The 19,832-nt window shown below is 54.5% G+C and overlaps 6 protein-coding genes across 6 annotated transcripts; 3 read left to right on the top strand and 3 right to left on the bottom strand.

Annotated features, from left to right (window-relative positions):
* The first annotated feature begins 1,045 nt into the window (after positions 1–1,045).
* MONBRDRAFT_38610 (uncharacterized protein) lies at positions 1,046–2,371 on the top strand. The gene is made up of 2 exons (XM_001749200.1): positions 1,046–1,907; positions 2,026–2,371. Exons 1-2 carry the CDS (start codon positions 1,103–1,105, stop codon positions 2,268–2,270), a joined length of 1,050 nt encoding a protein of 349 aa, XP_001749252.1. The 5' UTR covers positions 1,046–1,102; the 3' UTR covers positions 2,271–2,371.
* Positions 2,372–2,376: 5 nt separating this feature from the next.
* On the bottom strand, positions 2,377–10,250 carry MONBRDRAFT_34009 (uncharacterized protein; the record flags this gene model as incomplete). The annotated part of the gene is made up of 15 exons (XM_001749122.1): positions 2,377–2,591; positions 2,676–2,786; positions 2,891–2,967; positions 3,093–3,135; positions 3,249–3,359; positions 3,679–3,741; positions 3,836–3,913; positions 4,013–4,143; positions 4,235–4,362; positions 4,535–4,582; positions 4,735–4,853; positions 4,989–7,076; positions 7,259–7,381; positions 7,480–9,990; positions 10,116–10,250. 15 exons carry the CDS (start codon positions 10,248–10,250, stop codon positions 2,490–2,492), a joined length of 5,868 nt encoding a protein of 1,955 aa, XP_001749174.1. The 3' UTR covers positions 2,377–2,489.
* Positions 10,251–11,614: 1,364 nt separating this feature from the next.
* On the top strand, positions 11,615–14,807 carry MONBRDRAFT_34008 (uncharacterized protein; the record flags this gene model as incomplete). Its single annotated transcript, XM_001749199.1, has 9 exons — positions 11,615–11,693; positions 11,866–12,092; positions 12,260–12,519; positions 12,634–12,810; positions 12,937–13,048; positions 13,153–13,344; positions 13,515–13,566; positions 13,682–13,878; positions 13,978–14,807. The coding sequence occupies 9 exons, from the start codon at positions 11,615–11,617 to the stop codon at positions 14,680–14,682; spliced, it is 2,001 nt and encodes a 666-aa protein (XP_001749251.1). The 3' UTR covers positions 14,683–14,807.
* A 539-nt stretch (positions 14,808–15,346) lies between these two features.
* MONBRDRAFT_34007 (uncharacterized protein) lies at positions 15,347–16,358 on the bottom strand. Its single transcript, XM_001749121.1, has 4 exons — positions 16,303–16,358; positions 16,053–16,198; positions 15,838–15,920; positions 15,347–15,685 (listed from the first exon to the last, which is right to left on the bottom strand). The coding sequence occupies exons 1-4, from the start codon at positions 16,304–16,306 to the stop codon at positions 15,463–15,465; spliced, it is 456 nt and encodes a 151-aa protein (XP_001749173.1). The 5' UTR covers positions 16,307–16,358; the 3' UTR covers positions 15,347–15,462.
* A 608-nt stretch (positions 16,359–16,966) lies between these two features.
* MONBRDRAFT_34006 (uncharacterized protein) lies at positions 16,967–18,018 on the top strand (the record flags this gene model as incomplete). Its single annotated transcript, XM_001749198.1, has 2 exons — positions 16,967–17,018; positions 17,260–18,018. 2 exons carry the CDS (start codon positions 16,967–16,969, stop codon positions 17,718–17,720), a joined length of 513 nt encoding a protein of 170 aa, XP_001749250.1. The 3' UTR covers positions 17,721–18,018.
* A 434-nt stretch (positions 18,019–18,452) lies between these two features.
* On the bottom strand, positions 18,453–19,779 carry MONBRDRAFT_34005 (uncharacterized protein). The gene is made up of 5 exons (XM_001749120.1): positions 19,636–19,779; positions 19,396–19,473; positions 19,071–19,141; positions 18,870–18,941; positions 18,453–18,770 (listed from the first exon to the last, which is right to left on the bottom strand). Exons 1-5 carry the CDS (start codon positions 19,641–19,643, stop codon positions 18,697–18,699), a joined length of 303 nt encoding a protein of 100 aa, XP_001749172.1. The 5' UTR covers positions 19,644–19,779; the 3' UTR covers positions 18,453–18,696.
* Positions 19,780–19,832: the final 53 nt, after the last annotated feature.

Here is a 19,832-nt window from a genome sequence, read left to right as displayed (position 1 = left end):
CAGGGTGCTGTCCTGCCGTTCACGTCTACAGTGCTGGGCCCTGGTCACATCGTGCTTGCCTGTGGGTATTCGAGATCCATTTCCTTCTGCGGGGCATGATGCCGTCCCACTGATTCACAATGCAAACTACGCCTCGAATAGTTGCGGACAATGCCATCGTGCTATGGCGTGGCAACCAGGCGCTGCCCGAGGTGGCTAGTAGTCGCCTCGTTCTGAAAGCCCTGCAATGGATGCAACAGCAAAACCAGTCCTTGCAAAGCCTGGCTTCGGTGGTCATCGTGGAGCAAAACGCTGTACCTGCGGTATGGCAAAGATCATAATTTGCCGAAAGTTGTGTATGCGAGCCTATTGCGTTCGACGCCCCTATTTTCTTGATTAATTTTTGCACCTGTCAAATGGTTCTCTCACTCGCTTGCCCGGCGTGCCTGTGCACCTGGTTTGCCTCCAGTCTGTGGCCCGCCTTTTCGCTGCTGGTCGGTCGCAACCCAAAATCAATTCGCGTCCTCGACCCGAGCCTGCAACGCTCACGCAAGTTCTTCTGCGCTCGCCTCTGCTCGACCCTTTCCGAGCACACTAACAAACGTTGAGATATCATGATCAGGTGTTCTCTCTTAACTCTGGTCTGCCTCGACCGGGTTATCATACTGTTAGGGCACAAGCCTTGTTAAAGCCCAACTTCCGACGGAGCGTGGGAACGACCGATGTGGCCACGGAATTGGAACAGCTGGCCAAACGTGCGGAGAGCAACGACGCGTATTTCAAAGATAGCCTGGCCCAGGGGACACCCAAGTTGGGTCGTAGGGTAAGACTATCTGAGCAGGTCCAATCAGGCGTTGCTGGAATGCAACTTTGGTATCGTGCCGGGCTCACTGACTATTCATCCTTTGAACCGTATATCGACGCGGCTTTTTTTTCTCCCTTGCCTCCAACAACTGCCATCCCGGGCCAACAGCTGTACAATCAGGTACAACTATCAAGAATGCTTTTTGCTTCTGACAGCAACTTGGCGTGTATACTCACCCAGGTCTCGATCACTGAACTTTAGCCATCGGCTGGAGCTTCTCCACAACCGGCCAAGCCATTGTTTGGTAAAACTTCGGCAATGACGCAGAACATTGTTGCTCCACCAGCTTTGACCCCGCGCACAGCGGAGGCATCGACGCCTAGGTCGGCCGGTGTCATTCAGGCCAACATCCACGAGAGCGATCACACCTACATGAACTTGCACAGCGTTACAGCTAAGCCAGCGGAGCACACATACGTCAATACGCCGGGTCAGGGTCAGCCTGATGCTAGCCTGGCAGTGACAGCAACGCAAACATCCTCTGCCGCTGCCGAGGAGATTGACGATGGTGTTTCCGTAGATCTAGTGTATGGCAATGCCGAGTCAGTCCCTTCGCCTTCTGCTGCTTACGAAGAAATGAGTTTGACAGCGGATAATACCTATGGGGAGGCTTTACCGCGCGAAACAGAGCCAGTTTACGGCAATGACACCACATCTGTCCGTTCTTCCATGCCTGCTTACGAGGACGTGAACGTTGAGGCAGAAGACGTCACTTATGGGGAGGCTTTGCCGCCGCCTCAAACAGAGCCAGTCTACGGCAGCGCAGACGCAACTGACGCACAGGATAACAGGGCTGTGACCAACGTTTACGGTGCCCCGGTATCGCCAGTCTCCACCGTCACCGACTCCAAAGATCCGACCGTTGTGGCAGCCACAGACGACAGTATGTACGAGCCAGTGGATGATCCGCGCTATGAGCAACCGGTGCTCACGTCAGATCAGCCACACTACGAGCCTTTACAGGCCGCCTCCTCCAGCAACAAAGCGGAGACTGAATCTGCCACGTCTGCAAATGCCTCAGATTACCCTTTTTTTCACCAACTGGATCGTGAGCAAGCCCTAGGTGAGTTTCTGCTTTTCTTCGAGAGATTGGTACAGAGGGCAACGTTTGATTCCGGAGGGTGCATCTGAACCCGTCTTGCTCATCCCGACCTCGTTGCTTTGCCACACGCGCGCGCCAGAAAAATTCAAGTCAAACATGCGGGATGGCACATTTTTATTTCGCCCATACAAGAAGGACATGGTGCTCAGCATTGTTCACCGTGGCAAGCTCACTCACCACCACGTGAGATGGTCTGTCGAGGGCAACGAATACTTTGTGAACAACCGGGCCACCAAAGCCTGCAGTCTCGCCGACCTCGAACAAATTTTGCCAACCATGAGCTGGTGGCCAGTCGCTTTTGTCAATGGCCTCCCGCGTGCATAGCTTGCTTTGTCACTGCAATTTTACACGCGCCTCTTGAGGTGCCGCGGAGCACGCACACAACCATGATGTGGCAAGAGAAGTGATAATCAATCAGTTGACACAAGTGTCATCATCCTTATGTCAATTCACATCGTGCTTCCAATCAGGGTGCCACAACAACTACTCCATCGCCTGACCATCAGAAGAGAGTCTTCATTGTATCTGCCATGCGGTCGACTCTTAGGCATTCAAACCATCCACCAGAGAGCGAATGCGTCGCTCAATGGGCTTGATCAGGGTCAAAGCAACGCCATGCTGAAACTTTTGTTCGACCAATAATTCCTATCCAACGGCCACGATTTGACGTCAGCGGCGGCTCAATACGAGACTCCAGAAAGACAGGCAGCCAACTGCCAGGAGACACACCTTTTCTCGTGCAACGAGCTTGGACAGCAAGCTATCGGCATTGGACCGCAAAGCCGACACCTTCTGTACCTCGTCCTGGAAGACTTTGAGTTCTTCGGTGGTCAAAGCATGCTTAGGGCCCCAAACACAAGGAATCAATAAGATTTGGGCATCATAGTAAGGCGATGCATCGGTCCGGGGGTCTTTGAGAAACTCAGGGGTAAAAAAAAACATACCGGTGCTGAGAGCGAAGGGTCCTCACGCATATCGCTCATATCAGAATTGTGATGAAGAGGTGCCCCCACAATCCCAGCTAATAAATGAGCCATTGGAGCAGAGCTGAAGTGAGCGTAGAGCGTGCCCACATTGCACGACAAACAGGCGCAACAAATAGCAGCAACAAATAGCAGAGTGGTGTTAGCAGGCGGCAATCTTTACCTTCCAGCGTTCGAATTTTTCGCTGAGGTTGGAACGTGGAAGTCTGCGTGACAAGGTAGGAAAGTGAGGGCGAGAAAAAGCAATCCGACCCAGACCGAGAGAAAGCAAAGACCGTATCTTGGCCGTTCAAGCTGCAAAGTTAAACGCTAGACCTACTTGATGGGCACGCTGACTGTTCAGATAAAAGTCGAGGTGACGCCATAGCATGTATAGAAGGCATTCGGTCGAGGACTGGGTGATGCGGACAATCTGCTCGCTGGTGTCCGCCTGCAAGTACAAGAGACGTGAGCTCGAAGAAAGGGGAAAGTAAAAAGAAAGAGAAAAAGGTACACCCGCCCCCACACACACAGACACACAGACACACAGACACACAGACACACAGACACACAGACACACAGACACACAGACACACAGACACACAGACACACAGACAGAGACACAGACAGAGACAGAGACAGAGACAGAGACAGAGACAGAGACCAGAGACAGAGACAGAGACAGAGACAGAGAGACAGAGACAGAGACAGAGACAGAGACAGAGACAGAGACAGAGACAATAGAGGAATGTCCAAGAAGAAAGCCTCACCATCAACTCAAGGGCTCGGGCCACCACTTGCTCGTTTTTGGCATCGTCCTCAGCCACACCAATCTGCGGAAACGGAACACCAAGGTAGGTAGCGTGATGGTGAACACAAAGTACCTCGACCAGTGCCTGCAAGCGGTACGTTGACTGATCCACATACCCGGCGTAACCGGTCTGGACCCAGCATGGAGATGGAGCCTTCGCTGGAGCGAGCATTGAGCTGCTCCTTCTTCGCATCCTATCCTCGCAAGGTGTGTTGAGCAGGCTGCAAGACGGCACACACACACGTACACAGGCACGCACGTATGCGCCAGCATCAACTGCTGCAGGATCCTACCTGCTGGGTGGCCAAAAGCTGCTTGAGCAGGCTCAAAGCCGATCCACACGTGATTTCGTCAGCCACGTCTTCCACAAAGGAGGGTTTGATAAAGACCCGGGCTGCCAAGGCCACGTGGACACGCTTGCCCACTGCGGGAGCAGCAGTGAGTTCGTCAGGCGTCCATAGGTGGGCGCTACGCTTGTTGTGCCACGGCATTGGTGAGCCAAAAGACGCACTCACCTTCTACGTCACGATCAAGTGACTGGCGCAGGAAGCAGAGAATGTTGAACAAAGTATTCTGGACCAGCACCATAATCTCGTTCTGCTCAAACGCTTCTCTGGAGTTGTAATGAATGGCTGCTTTCCAGCTGAGTTATCATAAGAGCAATAATTCAAGAGCAACAAAGTGAGAACAGAGGTCGGAGGGGACAACAATCAAAATGAAATACCATTGTTCTTTCTTTCTTTCTCTTTTTTTTTTCAACACATCTCAAGGACATGTGCACAAGTGCGAAGAGCTCAATGATGCAAGTCACGTACTCGGCACGCATGAGATAGGCCAAAAGTGGAATGATCAAGCGCTGCACCCTGCGAGTTTGTAAAAAAAAGAAAACGAAAACGAAAAATCAAAACATCCAAAACGGATGGCCAACAGCGGAGGGAAGAAGGTGCATCAGGGTACCGTAGGGCCCAAGCATGCACTTTTGCGCGAGCTGTCAATGAGAATTCAAGAAACATACTCTTCCTGATCGAAGCACTCCGGATCGAGCTTGGCAGCGCGTGCAATCAGTTTGCGCACCAAGGAGGTAACCAACATGAGCTCGTCCAGCGCATTCGGCGTCTTGAGGGCACTCCAACCCTGCGACCAAATGAGGAACCATGAAAAGGGATCACAGGAGAGACAAAGAGCAGACGACACAAAAGGAGCGGCGACCATTCGATGACATGACCACAACTGCTCCGTCCCGATGATCCACGAGCAATCGGTGCGTACCTTCAGGACCGGCCTAAAGTAGGCGGTAAAGTTGGCTCGGAAGACGCGAGCCATGCCCAGGTGAATGTCCGTGCCAGCCGCATGCATGGTCATTTGATCGAGGACGCGAAGCATGGGCAATACAATGCTGCGAGGATCGACATTGCTCCAGCTCGCGCCACTGCTGCCGACGGACCCATCATCGGACACGTTGTGGGCACGCAAGAGCTTGCTATGCTCAAGCTGCAAGAGCAGAGGTGACTCGAGCAAGGCCTTGGCACCGCTTGAGGAGCGGGCGCAATTGAGAAAAAGGGCATAACGCGCCTGATGCTTATAAAACGGGTTAAAGTTGGAGCTAGACTGGAACGCGAGCGCTTGAAGCTGTTCTTCAGCAGCCTGTGCTTCATGAACGTACTGGTCCAAAAAGCCGCGCCGAGCCATGAATGCCAGCCAGTTGCCCTTATCGTCCAAAGCCACCAGCTCTGAAAGGGCGAGAAGGGCCAGGATACAGGTCACGCCAGTTCCATCGCAAGCATCGCGGCAGACCATGTCCATGAAGCGTTCACTGGGTCCCGCAATCCAGTCCGAAGGCAGAGATGATTCAGCCGTGCGTGCAATCGTAATGTAAAAGTGAAGGCTACAGTAATGGTTCTGGCGCATCCGTGGGCCACATCCTGCGGTCAGGACACCCTGAACAAGGCTGGCCAGGAGGGGTTCTTGCAGGTTACGAACAACACTCAGAGCACTGCTCTGTGCTTCCTCAATGCCACTCATACGCTGGAGGCTCCCCTGCAGGTTGGCTGTCAGGGTCACAATATTGTTGGACAGAACAGACATGAGCGCCGGGTCCAACTGCTGCGTCATCTGCAGGTCAACTGGCAGGTGGGTGAGCAAGTACATGAGTTGTTCGCCAAGCTCGGCGATTTGGTCGTCTCCCGTCACCAGCGGGGCGGTTTTGCTGAACATGATGGTGAGCACGCGTTCCCAGCCCTTGAGCAGATGGAGCCGCGCGCCACGTCGCTCGGCAATGAGATTGGTCTGGAGCGCCACGTTGACTGCGGCCGTGATGTCATCCACATAGGCCTCGCGCAGGCCCAGGTCATAGCCCCCGCGCTCCAACATTCCCAGCAGCTGCTCATGCATCTCACGCACAAAGCAGTATGGAATGGGCTCGTCGCCCAAAGTCACTTGGGTCTTGGTACAGGCCTGAAAAGCTTGATTGGCAATGCCAAGGGGCAGATGCGAGAGATTCAGCTGGCCCACTGTCTCGAGACGAAAGTCAATGGCGTTGAGCACGCGGCGCATCAGGCTCACGGGCTGGGCGGCAGCATCACCCACAAATGTGTCGGAGAAAACGGCCGACTGCTGCGGAAGGCCAAACAGCTCCTTATACAACCAGCGCTGCTCCTCGGAGGGCTCCTTCGCAGCCACGTAGAGTTCGAGGGCGATGGATTTGAGGATCCACCCCATGGTGCTGGTCCAAGCCGCGCTGCGGCGGTCCAGCTCCGTACTAAAGGTACTCAGTTCGAGTAAACCCTTGAGCTGTTCGAGCAGATCTCGGGCCAGGGACGACTCGCGCGTAAAGCGGACAACCATTGGGCCGACCACCGGATGGGACTGCAGAGCGTAGAGCAAAGCAAAGCAATTCTCTGCGAAAAGCGGGTGAAGCTGGTACAGGGGGAGGCGGTTGGCGGCGCTCTTGTTGGTGATGAGGTCAATGAGAACGTGCAGACAGGACTGTGCGTCGGCAGCTTGGCTGGGCAGCAGCTGCACCTGCATCACGTCCCGAGGCTTGGTGATGCGAGCGGCGACACCAATCATAAGCAGGAGGGGCGTGATCTCCCAAAGCCCGTCTTCGCTGAGGCTGTAGCGAAGGAGCTGTACCACGCTGGAGGCCACAGCATTATCGCACGAGTAGTGTTCCTCGTCAAGCACGTCCACATAGACGTCTTGTTGGTCCGACACTAGCTCGGGGCCGATGGCCATGAGGCGATACTGGAAGGCGAAGAGCATTTTCTGGCGTTCCAGCGCAGGGGCAGCGTTGAAGATTGAGCGCAGAGATACATTGTTGTGCGATGTGCCGGCAATTCGATACACCAACTTGATGGCCTGCAGAGCACGCACCGCGCGGGACACAAACACAAGAAGAGGTGAGTAATCAGCATAACCAAATGAATCCGGGGAAAAAAAAAACAAAAAAAAAAAAGCAGAAAAAAAAACAAAAAACAAAAAAACAAAAAAAGCAAAACAAAAAAAAACACGGCACTCAGGCGATGGGGCCAAGACCGTACATCGAGTGCCAGTTCGGCCGAGTGCTCGGCATCGAGAAGCATGATGAGATGAACAACGAGGGGCGAGAGCACGTCGTCGCCTCGTGATTGGTTCATAAGGAAGGAGTCTACGCGTTGGTGCGTCTATGTTGGAAGAAGGGTACAAGCGCGAGTAGGTCAGAGGCTAGTGGTGAAGCAGCCAAAGGTGAGTCAAAGTCTTGATGGGCTGGGGTGGAACGAACCTTGACGTGCATGTCATTGAGGGCAGCGCTGAAGCCTGCAGCCACCTCGAGAATCTGAACCGTGAGGGTAACACAGTTGATGACGGCCTCCTGGAGCTGTACTGGCTTGTCCACCCATTCATGTGGGGCCGAGCGCGCCAAAATGTTGCCCAGACCAACGAGCACGTTGCCGGTGGGGTCTTGCAAAAGGCTGGCCAGAACCAGAAAGCCGACGTAACGCGGGCCTTGGACGTGGCGGTGGTCGTCAAAACGTTGTACTTCCCCTTCATCGTCCGCAGTCATGTCCAATCCAGAACCGGCTACGTTCGTGAAGGCTTCCGCAGGGGTGGCTCCTGCCGGAATCGCACCGCCAAAGTCGCCCTCAGTGGGCTGATAGCGCGACAGGAGCTCGCGCAGAGTGGTGAGAGCATCGGCCAAAAGTTCCCAGCGCTCCGTTTCGCTGATGAATTGTAGGCTACGAAGGGCTGCCAAGAAGACCTCGGAAATGAGGTAGTTGATGGCGACGCGGAGGCTGTGGCGACTCTGAGGTTCATCAACCACGTGGGGGAGGACGGCTTTGAGGAGGCGCACAAAGTTGAAGGTCTCGGGGTAAGTCTTGGCTTCTGCTTCGCGCTTTCGAAGGTCATGCACGACACCGAGGTCCCGAATTTGGATATTGCCCATGTTTGTGGAGTCACCCACCAAAACGTGGCTCGCACAGATGAGGTGCCAAACGACGCGGGCCGCCGGGGGATGAGCGGCGCAGATGGCGGCCAAAGCAGCCAGCAATTTGCCCTTGAGCGTGGTCTCCAAGTGGGAGCAGAAGAAAGTGAAGAGGGTGTCGATGGCGTGCCAGTCGTCTCGGCTAACAATGCCGCGGGCGCATTCTGGATCCTCGCAGACAGTGGCGAGGAGGTGCAAAAAGGCCTCGAGCATTTGTTGCGTGAGAATGTCAACAGCTTGACCAGATTCGTGTGACATGCTGGTGGCTGAGGCGATGGCGGCAAAGAGGGAGCGCCACGAGACGGGGGCTTGGCGGAAGCCTTCACGACCATTGTCCATGAGGAGGGTGAAGACGTACTGGCTCGCGGGGCCAGGCTTGGCAAAGGCGGCCAGGACCTCAAGATAGACGATGTAGGTGGTGGCATCGAGTTGGTCGCCAACCATGCGCAAGAAGCCATCCCACACGGAGACTCGTTCCGCCATCATGTCTGCATCAGCGCGCTGGGCCACGGTGGCAATGGTCTTGAGGAGCCAAACAAAGTCGTCGTGGGTGACGTCTGATCCGCTAGCCACGGCCTCGGTGTAATTGTACATGAGCATGCGAAGAAGGCCACCATCTTCAATGAGCCAGTCGCAAAAGGCAAGGAGGGTGTCGATACTAATGGCGCTCGACTTGTCCTCGGCCCCACACTGGGGTGCGTTGGCCAGCTGGTGCAGGCACTCAAAGACGGATTCATCACTACGGTGGTCGATAAGGGTGGTGGCCTGTTGCTGAACGCCCTCCCAGACGTCCTCCGGCTTGTCGAGGGCAGTCCGGCAGAGACCAAATGCCAGCTGCATGAGGAGGCGCCAGGTGGGGTTGTTGTTCCAGGCAGTGGTGTCGTCCAGGGCGCGGGCAAAGTCAAGGTCATTGGCCAACGGGTCGTTGTAGTCGCTGGTCCGGTCACCGGTGCGGAGAGCGGCAACGGCGTGGAGACGGCGGCGAAGGAAGACGTGCAGGAGACAGATGACAGCTGTTGGGGCTACGAAAACGCGGGTTCCGTCCAGGGCGGCCGTAGTATGGCTGGCGTGCGTGTTGGTTGGTGCGAGCGCGGACCCTGCGGGGCCATCACCGAGGGTTTGCTGGAGGGTTTTGAGGAGGATGAGGCATTCCTGAGTGGTGATGGTGTCTACGTTGGAGTCACTTGGTTGACGTTGGGCGACGACTCGAGCCGCGGTGACAAAAAGCAAAAGGGCGTCGCAGGCTTCAAGCCAGCAATCCTTGACTTCCTGAAGAAGGCGAGCGGCACTGCGGTCGTGGGCCAGGAGTTGAGCTGCATCGGCACGGGCCTCAAAGTCACTACGGTGAAGGGCCAGGACTGCTGTGAGAACGATGGCTGGGAGTTCCTGAAGGCTTTCGAGGAGCTCAAGGGCCAAAGTGTTAAAGTTGGGGCTGAAGGACTGCTTGGTCACAGCCTCGAGGAGGATGCAGAGGATGCTGAAGAGCATGCGTTCAGCTTCGTAGAAGAGAAAGGCACCCCGGGTGAGCAGGGAGGCTTCGCGAAAGACGAGGGGATGGTTGGTAATGTCTTCGGCCTCGACAAGCAAAGCGGCCGCAGTGACTTGGCTGATACCGAGGATTCCACTCAGGGTGTGGGCATTGGCCACCTGCTGGTCGGTGAGGATGGTGGTTGTGGCGGCGCCCTCCACCCGGGCCTTGAAGATGGCCAGGGGTTTGGTGCGTGCCTGGTCTACGGCTTGCTGATCGCTACTGTTGGGCAGGGTGTGGAAGACCAGGGTCTCACTGGCACCACCATCGCGGTCCTTGTCCTACACATGATGGCGAGTTGTGGGCGAGCAAAAGGGTAAGGTCAAAACGACCAAAAGGCCATGAAAGGCTGCTGGGATGATGAGGTGCTGCGATGCGGTGCTGGGATGCGGCGCAAGCTGTGCACCTTGGGGGACTGAAGATAGTAGAATTCCGGCACGGCATCCTCAAAGGCGGCCTTGAGCCGGTGCAATTGGCGCTCGTCGGTTGAATAGGCTGCCGCCTCAATGTCCGCCAGCAGCTGACGGGCAAAGGCCCACATGGCACTGGTCTCGTTCTATTGAGATGGCTTCCAGGCGGGCAGCGAGGTCTCTGGTCGGCTCAAAACGGCCGCACGGCGCTGGTGTGCGCGCGCTTATCGGCTCGGCCGGCGTCACTGGTACCTGGTCAAGAGCACAAAGAGACGGGAAGGAAGGGTGGGAGTGAAGCAAAAAAAAAAAAAAAAAAAAAGGGAGAGAGAGGGAGAGGGGGACGGAGAGAGAGAGAGAGAGAGAGGCAAGGGATACAAGTTGAGGTGCCAACGGCCTCGTGGCGGGTACAGTGCAGTGGGTATATGAATGGCGACAAACACAAACCTGGTGAGCACACCTCTTCTCTCCACGTTCTACGGCCATAAATCAACCCAGACAGTACCGCAATCACAGTGAGCCGAGCGAGGCCGAGCAGGAGGGCACGACTGAACGGCTGAACGGCTGAACGAGCAAGTGAAAGAGCTCATGGACCAGAGAGAGAGAGACAGAGAGAGGAAAATTCAAAACCCGAACGAATTTTTTTTTTTGAGAGAAGAGAGAGAAGAGAGAGACAGACAGAGAGAAACAGAGAAAGAGAAATAAAAAGAGAGACAGAGAGAGAGGGAAGAGAGAAAGAGAGACAGACAGACAGACAGAGAGAAAGACACACACAGAGATAGAGCTCACAGTGAAACATGCTGTTGAAACACCAGCACCAACTTCATGTACATCTACAATTGGTAGCAGTCAACTTCTCTGACAAGTCTTGATCGAATGTCAGAATTAAATTTTATTGCTGACATTTAGCTATTTCATAACACGTCAAAACACACACACACACACACACACACACACACACACACACAGTGTCGGCGCCGGCAGATATATATGCAAAAGGGCAGTCGGAGGCGACGGGAGCTGTTGCTGGGTGCATGTTGCGAGGGGCCTGGCAGCCCTGGTATTGGGCCCACAGCGAGAGCGGTACGTTGGCCAAAAAAAAAAAAAGAGAGGCTGCGGCTCAGGCTGAGGTCGGTCCAACCTCGGCCGCGCCAGGATAGCTCATCACACCAGCTCCTCGCCGCTAACGTCCTCGTCGGTACGTGACATGTCATAACTGATCTGGCCTTGGAAGACGTACGTGTGGGCGATACCACTCGACGGGATTCATTTTCCGCCGCTGTTGCGACCCGAACAAGTGCCGCTGGCCTTGACATTCTCCCGTTATTGAACACCGACTGACGCTGCCCATTCTGCCCGTTCTGCCTCGTCTGGCCCACTGCCGACACTGCCAACTTTTGTGTCACATCTCGGTCTGATGCGGACGGCGCTCGCTTGTTTGCACTCCAACATCACCATGTCCAGTTGTGCAACGAGCCCCCGGCCTCCACAGCCCACCATGGCGCAGAGCAACCCCTGGAATAAGAGCCCTTGGGGCACTCCGGCTCAGGCACCAGCTGCCGCACCCGTCTCGCTCGGTATGTGTGCAGCCCCGATGGTCGTGGGCACCATCGATCATGCCCACTCGCACCTTGCTTATGGACTCTATGCTGAGTGTCCTTTCTCTTTTTCACAGCGTCTCACCTCACTTCACCTTTGTTTTGTGTTGTTATTTTTTCTCCCTCGACCGTGCGATGCGACTTGTGACAGCGGCGGTGGCCCAGGAGCAAAAGGACGAGCGAGTAGCACATGACATGGATCGTCACTTGCGTGACACAGAAGCCGATGAGCTACAGCGTGCAATTGCCGAAAGCGCGCGTGAGGCGGCTTTCTTACAAGAAGCCTTTGAAGCAACCAGCACAGAGGCAACTGCTACCCCTGTTCCTGCAACAGGGGACGAGGAAGACCCGGATCTTGCCTTGGCACGCAAACTACAGGTATGGCGCCGCAGCATTCTTGCACCACGACCGATGGCCTGCTGTGTTGCCTTTTGCTTCTTGTCTTGTTTGTTGATTTGCTTCGTCCATCCATCACGCCTTGTCCTATTCTTTGCCTGCCCCTCCACTCATTCGCATGGCTTTGGGGGTTATTTTTCTATGTGTAGGAAGAGGAAGATGCGATGGCGCGGTCCAACAGTCAAAACGGGGCCAGCAGCACAGCTGCTTCGACCCCGGCTGTCAACCCCGAAGAGGATCTGCAGTTTGCCATGGCCTTGCAAGCCCACTTTAATGCAGAGCATGACGAGCACGTTCACATGGCCCAACAAAAGGCCAACCTGACCAACAGCCAGAAACTGACTGTTTCCTTCGAGCGCTACCTCAGCCCATACCCTACCTTTGTCGATCAAGTTGCCCCCGATCTCACGTACGATCGACGTTGTTTATGTGCTAGTGCCAACGCCAAGTGATGCATTCAGAGCCCTAGTTATGCCCCTGTTCAAGTCCAACCAATTGGCTCACGGCTTTGCTGTTCTTTTAGGGATGAGCAGGAGGAGGATAACTGGGACGACAGTATTGATGAAGCTGTGTATTACCACAAACAAACTCGCACCATGCGAGACATGAACAACAAGATTATCACCAAGCACAACCCTATTGTCAACGGCCGTAAGAATCGCCAACGAATGGAGTCACAGTTCCCCATTGGATTTGCCAGGTGAGTCCGGGCTCGTCTTTGCCTGCCAGTTTATTGCTGCCCTTGCCACCTCCTCGCTTCTCGCAACTATCAGAGCCGACGCGTTGTTGACAATGGGGTCCACATGTACCCGGATTTGCCAATTAGCGGGGACATGAAAGCGCATGGCAAGGATCTCAAGATTAACAATGCCGTGTTCAACCACCTTCGCCGGTTTGCCCATCGTGAGGAGCGTCACACCGCACGCGTGCATGAAAAGGTATCGCTGACGCTCTTGCTGGCCCAAGTCTTGTGCCTGTTCGTTTTCGCATTCGCCTGCGATTGCTGATGGCTGATGCTTTGGTGTGATGGGGCGGCGAGCAGAAGGACCACTCGACCTCGGTCATGGCCATGGACAAGACGACACGCCTTCTTCTCTTCAAGCTCCTCAACCGAGGCGTGTTTGAACAAATCAACGGTGCCATCAGTACCGGTAAGGAAGCCGTCGTTTTCCATGGAGCAGCACACATCGACCCGGAGGATTTGACCTCGGAAGTGACTGAGGTGGCCATCAAGGTATGCTGCTGGCAGCATGGCGTGCTGTGTTTGCACCAATAGCGTCATGCATCGCCTTTGCTTTTGCCTTTGTATGCTTGTCCCTTGATGGTCACGCATGCTGGGTACCATGTCTTCTCATCCAATACTCGGTGTTTCTTTCTCTCGGGCATTTGTACATGTTCAATCAGGTTTTCAAGACGACGTTGACCGAGTTTACCCAACGCCAGCAGTTTTTGCACGGTGAGGAAGGATTTATTCTTTCTTTCTTGCTTTCTTTCTTTTTGTATTTTTTTTTTTCCCTTTGCTTTTCGGTTGTCACACTGGCTTCTCACCGCTGGTGGGGTCTTGTGGATAGGTGATCGGCGCTTCGAGAATCGCGTGGGTCGCCAGCCGGCTCGCAAGCTGGTGCGCGTGTGGGCAGAGAAGGAGATGGCCAATTTGACTCGAATGCATCGCCAAGGCATGAACTGCCCGCGTGTTGTACTTCGCAAACACCATGTGCTGGTCATGTCCTTTATTGGACAGGACGGTCACTCCGCACCCAAGCTCAAGGTCGGCTCCATATACCGTTTCGTGTGTTCTGGTTGGCGTGCGGCCCTGTGTTGGCTGGGATCTACGACGTCGTCCAACTCATCTTGTGGCTTTGGGTAGGATGTGCGATGGTCTCTGAAGCGTCTGAACCAATGCTTTCACGACACGTTGGAGCAGATGGCACTTATGTGGCAGCAATGCCGTCTGGTCCACTGTGATCTCAGCGAGTACAATATTCTGTACCACGAAGAGAAGCCTTGGATCATTGATGTGGGTCAAGCAGTCGAACCTCAGCATCCACGTGCTTTTGAGTACTTGTTCCGTGACTGCCTCAACGTCTACGAGTTTTTCGAGCGGGCTGGAGCTACGGAGCTCGTGTCGCCTGCCGACATGTTTGCACAGTTGACGGGCGAAGCCATCAGCGAGGAAGCCCAAGCCGAGTTTAAGCACAAGATTCAATGTGTGAGCCGAGGTGCCATGAAGACACATGAGCTGCAGTCAGCCATGGCAGACTCAAGTAACGTCGTCTTCACGCCTGCCGACCAGCTCCCGTCGGGTTTAATGGTGCACAAACAGGCCGAGATGAGCGGCGACCACGGCGAAGGTGCCAAACTTGAGCTTGAGCAGAGCGATGCGGAGGAGGATCAAGAGGAGCAGGATGTCGAAGAGGGCGAGGATATTGATTCTGATGCTTCCGAGGACGATGCCGACTTGAAGCAATTCTTGGAACGCGTAGACAGTGATTTGGCTGTTCAGCAGTCCAGGTCGGGTGCCACTTGCGACGCGTCGGCACAATCGGCTGCTGACGATGTCTCCGTTCAGTAGATTTTGATGGTTTTTTTGTTGTTGTTGTTGTTGGAAACAAAGACTGACTGGCTGTACCGCCCTGACGGTATTGTTGCTCGTGGCCTGCCTACACGTGGCTGTTGTAATTGCATTACCATGGCCATAACTTGGAAAAAAAAAAAAAAAAACATCATTTTGTCGTGGCGAATAGTGAGGGTGGTCGATATGTACGGAGAAGACGCAAAACCTTGAGATCGTGATCATGAAGCTTTCAACTTGTGGTAATAAAAAACCTCCCCTCCCCCCAACAATGCCTCATGGAAATAATGATGCCCTGGTCAGGAAGGTTTGTCGTCTTTGTAGTCAATTTGTGAATGGACGCGTGGCTAATGGCACATGTCACACAGGGCATGGCACGATCCGGACCAGACATGAAGGAGAAATCATACACGGCACAAAGCACGAGGAAGAAGGAGCAAAAAGAAAAAAAAATGCATCCTCAATGGTGGGCTCGAACAAAGAAAGGAAAACAACAACCACGAGCCCGGGCGGAACGAAGAGACATGGAACAGAGGAGAATTTCGGCGACAAGTGCAAATTGCTCTGACGAGGGGGTTTGATCGGCAAATCTTGGTAGCCTGCTCACTGACTCGATGGGCGCACGGAGTATACTCTGTTTCTTTTTTTTGTTTTTTCTTTTTTTCCTGCTTTGTACCTCGTGAAACTTCACAGGCGCTGCCACGTGCAACACGAGGTATAAAACAGAAAATGGAACTTGGGCACGGCACGATGAGATGGACACGAACTATCGAGGCAGATTTATGCCGCCAGCTCCTTGACCTCCGACTCAAGCTCCTCATAGCCCTCAACGCTCTTGTTGGTCTTGATGAGCACAACACTGGTTGGGCGCTTCGTCTGACCGGCGGCACCCAAATCCTCCTTGGAGGGCACAAAGCAGTAGGGGACATGTGCCTCCTCGCACATGACGGGCATGTGCGTGATGACGTCAATTGGCGAGATGTCACCGGCAAACACACACACGCTAAGATCCAAACAAGCGCAGGAAGAAGGTGTGAGGTGGGCAACTCGGGCATGAAGGGGTCATAAGAAAAAGGTGTTCAGAATCTTAAGAACGCGAAAACGACACGGACAACGGGCGGGCGCTGCATTTCGCGGGTACCGTTGAGAACATACCCCGTGCCACCCTTGCGGAGCGCCTTGCTGACTTCCTTGACACCGCGGCACAAGGACTTGGCTTTGTGAGCGCGCTTGACCACCTAGAGCAAGAGAAGTCGCCCACAAGAAAGAGCACAGACATTGAGCACGCCGTCGAGCAGCAAGAATGGGCAAAGGCCGTGTCCTAGTCTCCGGTTGATGATGGTGGATGATGGTTGGGGATCTAGACTGACCTTGTACACCTTCTTGGTGAGCTTCTTGCTGGCCAGAGGCTGGGCAATGACGCTCACGCGAGAGGCCAGGATCTCGTAGGTGCGGCTCTCATCCTCGGCTTCTTCCTTGTCCACCTTGGCGCGCTTGGCCTTCTTCTCACCCTTGCCTGCAAAGGATACATCGCACATGAGACTGACGACTGGTGCAATGCCCAGGACTAGACGTTGACAGGACGGACGAGGCCTGGTCAGCCCGCTCTTCGCTACATACTCATGATGCTGGTTGTGTTCAAGGAAAAGCAGGCAAGCGACGACAGCTGGTCCAAACTAAGGTGCGACCCGAACGCAAGATGAGTGCTGACACGGACCCATACCACCACCAAGGCCACGATCAGCGCACGATCAGCGAAAGGCATTTGTATGGGGACGCGACGCTCTGAGCAAGTCGCCCCGACGTCCCGACACCCGTCACAAGCCATCAGCGCCGACTCACGAGCTCGTCACCACGAAAAAGACAGGAAGAGAGAGAGCGCGCGAGCGAGAGAGAGTGGGAGAGAGTGAGAGCGCGAGGCAGAGAGAGAAGAGGAAAGGAGAGCCAGAAAAGAGAGAAGAAAGGAAGGAAAGAAGAAACGAGAGCATAGAGAAGCGATAAAAGAGAGAGTAAGAGAGACAAGAGAGAAGTCAGAGAAGAAGTCCGCAACAGAGGAAACTCAGAGAGAGGACAGAGATGGAGGCAAAGACGAGAGAGACAAAGCGATGGACGGAACAACAGAGCGCGTGGGAGGGGGGCTCTGATTACCAAATGTAGTCAACCAGAATGAAATAAAGACGAAAGTAGTGACCATAAACCGTACAGTCGACGAATACAGTGAGATCATGTTTTATCGTTATTTTTTTTTTTTTTTTCGGTGCCGATCGCCGACTCGAACGACAGTATGGCGACGGGTGGTGCCTCCGAAGGCTTGCAGGGCCTGTTGCCCAAGGCGGGTATGTTGGACCGTCTCTGGTGCCTTCTGTAGCCAGGTCTTGTGCATGCCATTTCTTTTTGGAAGTTTTTGCTTGTGGTTGGTGAAGAAACTCGCTCAACTTGATCCCCGTGTCTGCTTTCATTCGCCGAGGTGTACAGTGGGCAGTGAGACGTCCTTGTCTTCATCGCCACGGCGCCAACAGAGCTCAGACAGCCAGGACAGTCGTCGGCAGGCAGCAGTGTATTCACCCTTGCGTGCAGATCGGCCCACACGAGGCGTGGCCTCAGCCTGCACCAGCGTTGCCTTTCGGGCTCATCCCCACGAGGAGCTTGTGGATGTGCTCAAGGACGTGGTGACCCAACATGGCTTGCGAGCAGCCTTTGTGCAGACCTGCGTAGGCAGCATTGAAAAAGCATGCTTGCGCCTTGCCAGTGCCAACCGTGAAAATGGAGAGGATTTCTCTGATTTCCTGGAACTGGATGAACGCTGCGAGATTTGCTCGCTTGTCGGAACGCTGGCCGTTGATGAGGCCGGCAACTTTGCCAAGCACCTCCACGTGACGCTGGCCGACAAGGCTGGTCGAGTCGTGGGAGGCCATGTCATGAGCCTCCAACTCTTTACCACTGCAGAAGTTGTTCTGGGTGAATTGACTCAGGCCGTGTTTGACCGGCCCCTTGACCCAGAGACGGGCTACGACGAGCTCACCGTTGAACCTCGCTAGGGACCCTGCAAGCGCCACTGCAACCCCTCGACATAGTGGCCAGGGGATGACTTGCTCCCCAAAAGAGCCCCCCACGTTCTAGCATGGCCGCAGGCTTTTGTTCCTCGCCTTGGCCCTTCTCGATGGCTCATGACCCTTCCCTCATTTCTTCTTTGTCACTGGCTGCAAGACGACGCACGAGTGCGCTCGAGCCAGAACGCAACGTGCTCTCATCCTATCTAAGCATGAGTTGGCATGCTTCCTGGGCCGCGCAATCAGCGTGCTCTACCTTGAGGCACTGGGTTGTGTGCCGTGAGAGTGAGAGTGTATGAATGTGAGAAATCCAGATACCAAGACATCTCAACAGCAGTACATGCGTGTGGGGAGTCAATTCAGCACAGCCAAGTCAAACATCGGTACACGCACACACCACCACGGTCACAAGAGAACAAAGGAAAAGAATGATGGCAAATGAGGTCAATACGGCCAAGATTTCTCGAAAGCAACCCCCTGGACAGGTAATCAAAGAAGCGCCAACCAGGACTCTTGGGGCTGTAGGAAGGTTGTTGGCAGTGGACGCGGGTGGCAGCATCGCACAAAAAAAAAAAAAAAGAAAAGAAAGCATTTACAATCCGTTCAACAACACGGCACAGGAGTAAAACAATGGAACCACTAAAAGATCAAGCCGGCAGATCAGAAGCAGACTCGAGGTTGGAACAAGCTCACGAACACGTATCCAAAAGCTCGAGGCGCTGTGAGCAGATGGACGGTAAATAAACACAAAAGGACCGAACAAAATGTCGCGCTATGGCTGGCTCACAGATTGACACAGTACATGGCTGCAAACATCGCCTTGCATACAGGATGTTCAAGGCGCTTGCTTTAGGCTCATGCACTCTTCGAAAATGAGAGGGTCTATTTCGGGTCTACTGCGGTCATTCCCAGGTACGATCAAGCGCGACACAGGTCACGGGGGAGGCAGCATGGCGTGCGAACTTCAAGCCGTGTCCTCCTGCAGGGTTTTGCGAATGTCCTCAAGCAAGGCGGTCTTTGCATCTTCGGGTACCGCGCCTGAAGGCATGGCCGATGCAGAGAGACTTGTGAGCTTGTGACAGGGGGCAAAACAACGGATGAGAGTCTTCGTCAAGTCTGCTGCCAAGGGGGACGTACGGCGGGCATCTGGTGTGATGGCGGCCACAAGTTCCTCAACTGTCAGTTGGCCATTCGCCTCACGAATCTTTTCTGTGGAGAAGCAAACACCATTAATCAACAAATCGCGCGCAACGTGAGGCCGGTATTGGCAAAAGAGCACGGGGCGACGGACGCAACCCTGGCCCTGGGGCTCAAGAATGAATGACCGCGTTGGCTTACGTGTGGCAATCTCCTTGACACGGTCACGCCAGCCAGACTCGATAAGCTGTTGGCGCAACTTGTGCTTGAGCCTGCACGGGACAAAAGTAGCATGGGCAAAAGCAGGGCACCAAAGCAAAAGTCACGGGTGAGACGCACAGGCAGCAAACCCGGTGCCCCTTGGGCAAAAACGGTGTGTGTGTGTGTGTGTGTGTGTGTGTGTGTGTGTGTGTGTGTGTGTGTGTGTGTGTGTGTGTGTGTGTGTGTGTGTGTGTGTGTGTGTGTGTGTGTGTGTGTGTGTGTGTCCCGACGGCGTTGTCAGGGTAGGGGGTGGGAGGGAACTTACGCATCCTTCTTGCCACTTTCAATCAGACGTTGGTTGATGGAGGCCCGGAGAGCAGCCTCTTGCTGGGCCAAATCAGATCTACAAGGCATGCGCGTCACAGGGAGAGGCGGGAGGGTCGGAGAAAAAAAAAGGTCAGCAGCAGCAGAATTTGTTTTTCCGTCCGCCTCAGGAAGCAGGCGAGCGAGACCAGGGCGTGGCCACGCCACATCCGGCAGCTGGGTGCAAAAGCAGAAGACGTACGTCGACATGTTGAATAGCTGCACCAAGCGCGGGCGCAAGACAACAAGCAGCACACAAGGCAACCGCGAAAGATCGAGTCCTTGAGTCAACTCGAGTTTGAGACGGAAATACACGGATGAAGCTCGACCGCGCAGGCAGCCAGAGAGGGAGACAGAGAGAGAGAGATAAATTGGTGAGAGACCGAAAGAGACTAGAGA

This window comes from Monosiga brevicollis, genomic scaffold (genome assembly GCF_000002865.3).
Source record: "Monosiga brevicollis MX1 MONBRscaffold_28 genomic scaffold, whole genome shotgun sequence".
NCBI lineage: Eukaryota > Choanoflagellata > Craspedida > Salpingoecidae > Monosiga > Monosiga brevicollis.
Note: the sequence above shows the minus strand (reverse complement) of the source record. Positions and strands in the feature narration are given on the sequence as shown.

Bases quoted from the DNA above. Each gene is read 5' to 3' on its own strand.
- MONBRDRAFT_34005 (XM_001749120.1), bottom strand. The intron at 19,142-19,395 runs GTAAGTTCCCTC...TGTCCCGTGCAG, and splicing joins GAAAGTGGCAAGAAGGATGC to GCTCAAGCACAAGTTGCGCC. The intron at 18,942-19,070 runs GTAAGCCAACGC...GCTTCTCCACAG, and splicing joins TGTCAAGGAGATTGCCACAC to AAAAGATTCGTGAGGCGAAT.
- MONBRDRAFT_34007 (XM_001749121.1), bottom strand. The intron at 15,921-16,052 runs GTCAGTCTAGAT...CTCTTGCTCTAG, and splicing joins TCACCAAGAAGGTGTACAAG to GTGGTCAAGCGCGCTCACAA. The intron at 15,686-15,837 runs GTATGTTCTCAA...TTTGGATCTTAG, and splicing joins CTCCGCAAGGGTGGCACGGG to CGTGTGTGTGTTTGCCGGTG.
- MONBRDRAFT_38610 (XM_001749200.1), top strand. From the start codon at position 1,103: ATGACGCAGAACATTGTTGCTCCACCAGCTTTGACCCCGCGCACAGCG. The intron at 1,908-2,025 runs GTGAGTTTCTGC...CGCGCGCGCCAG, and splicing joins GGATCGTGAGCAAGCCCTAG to AAAAATTCAAGTCAAACATG.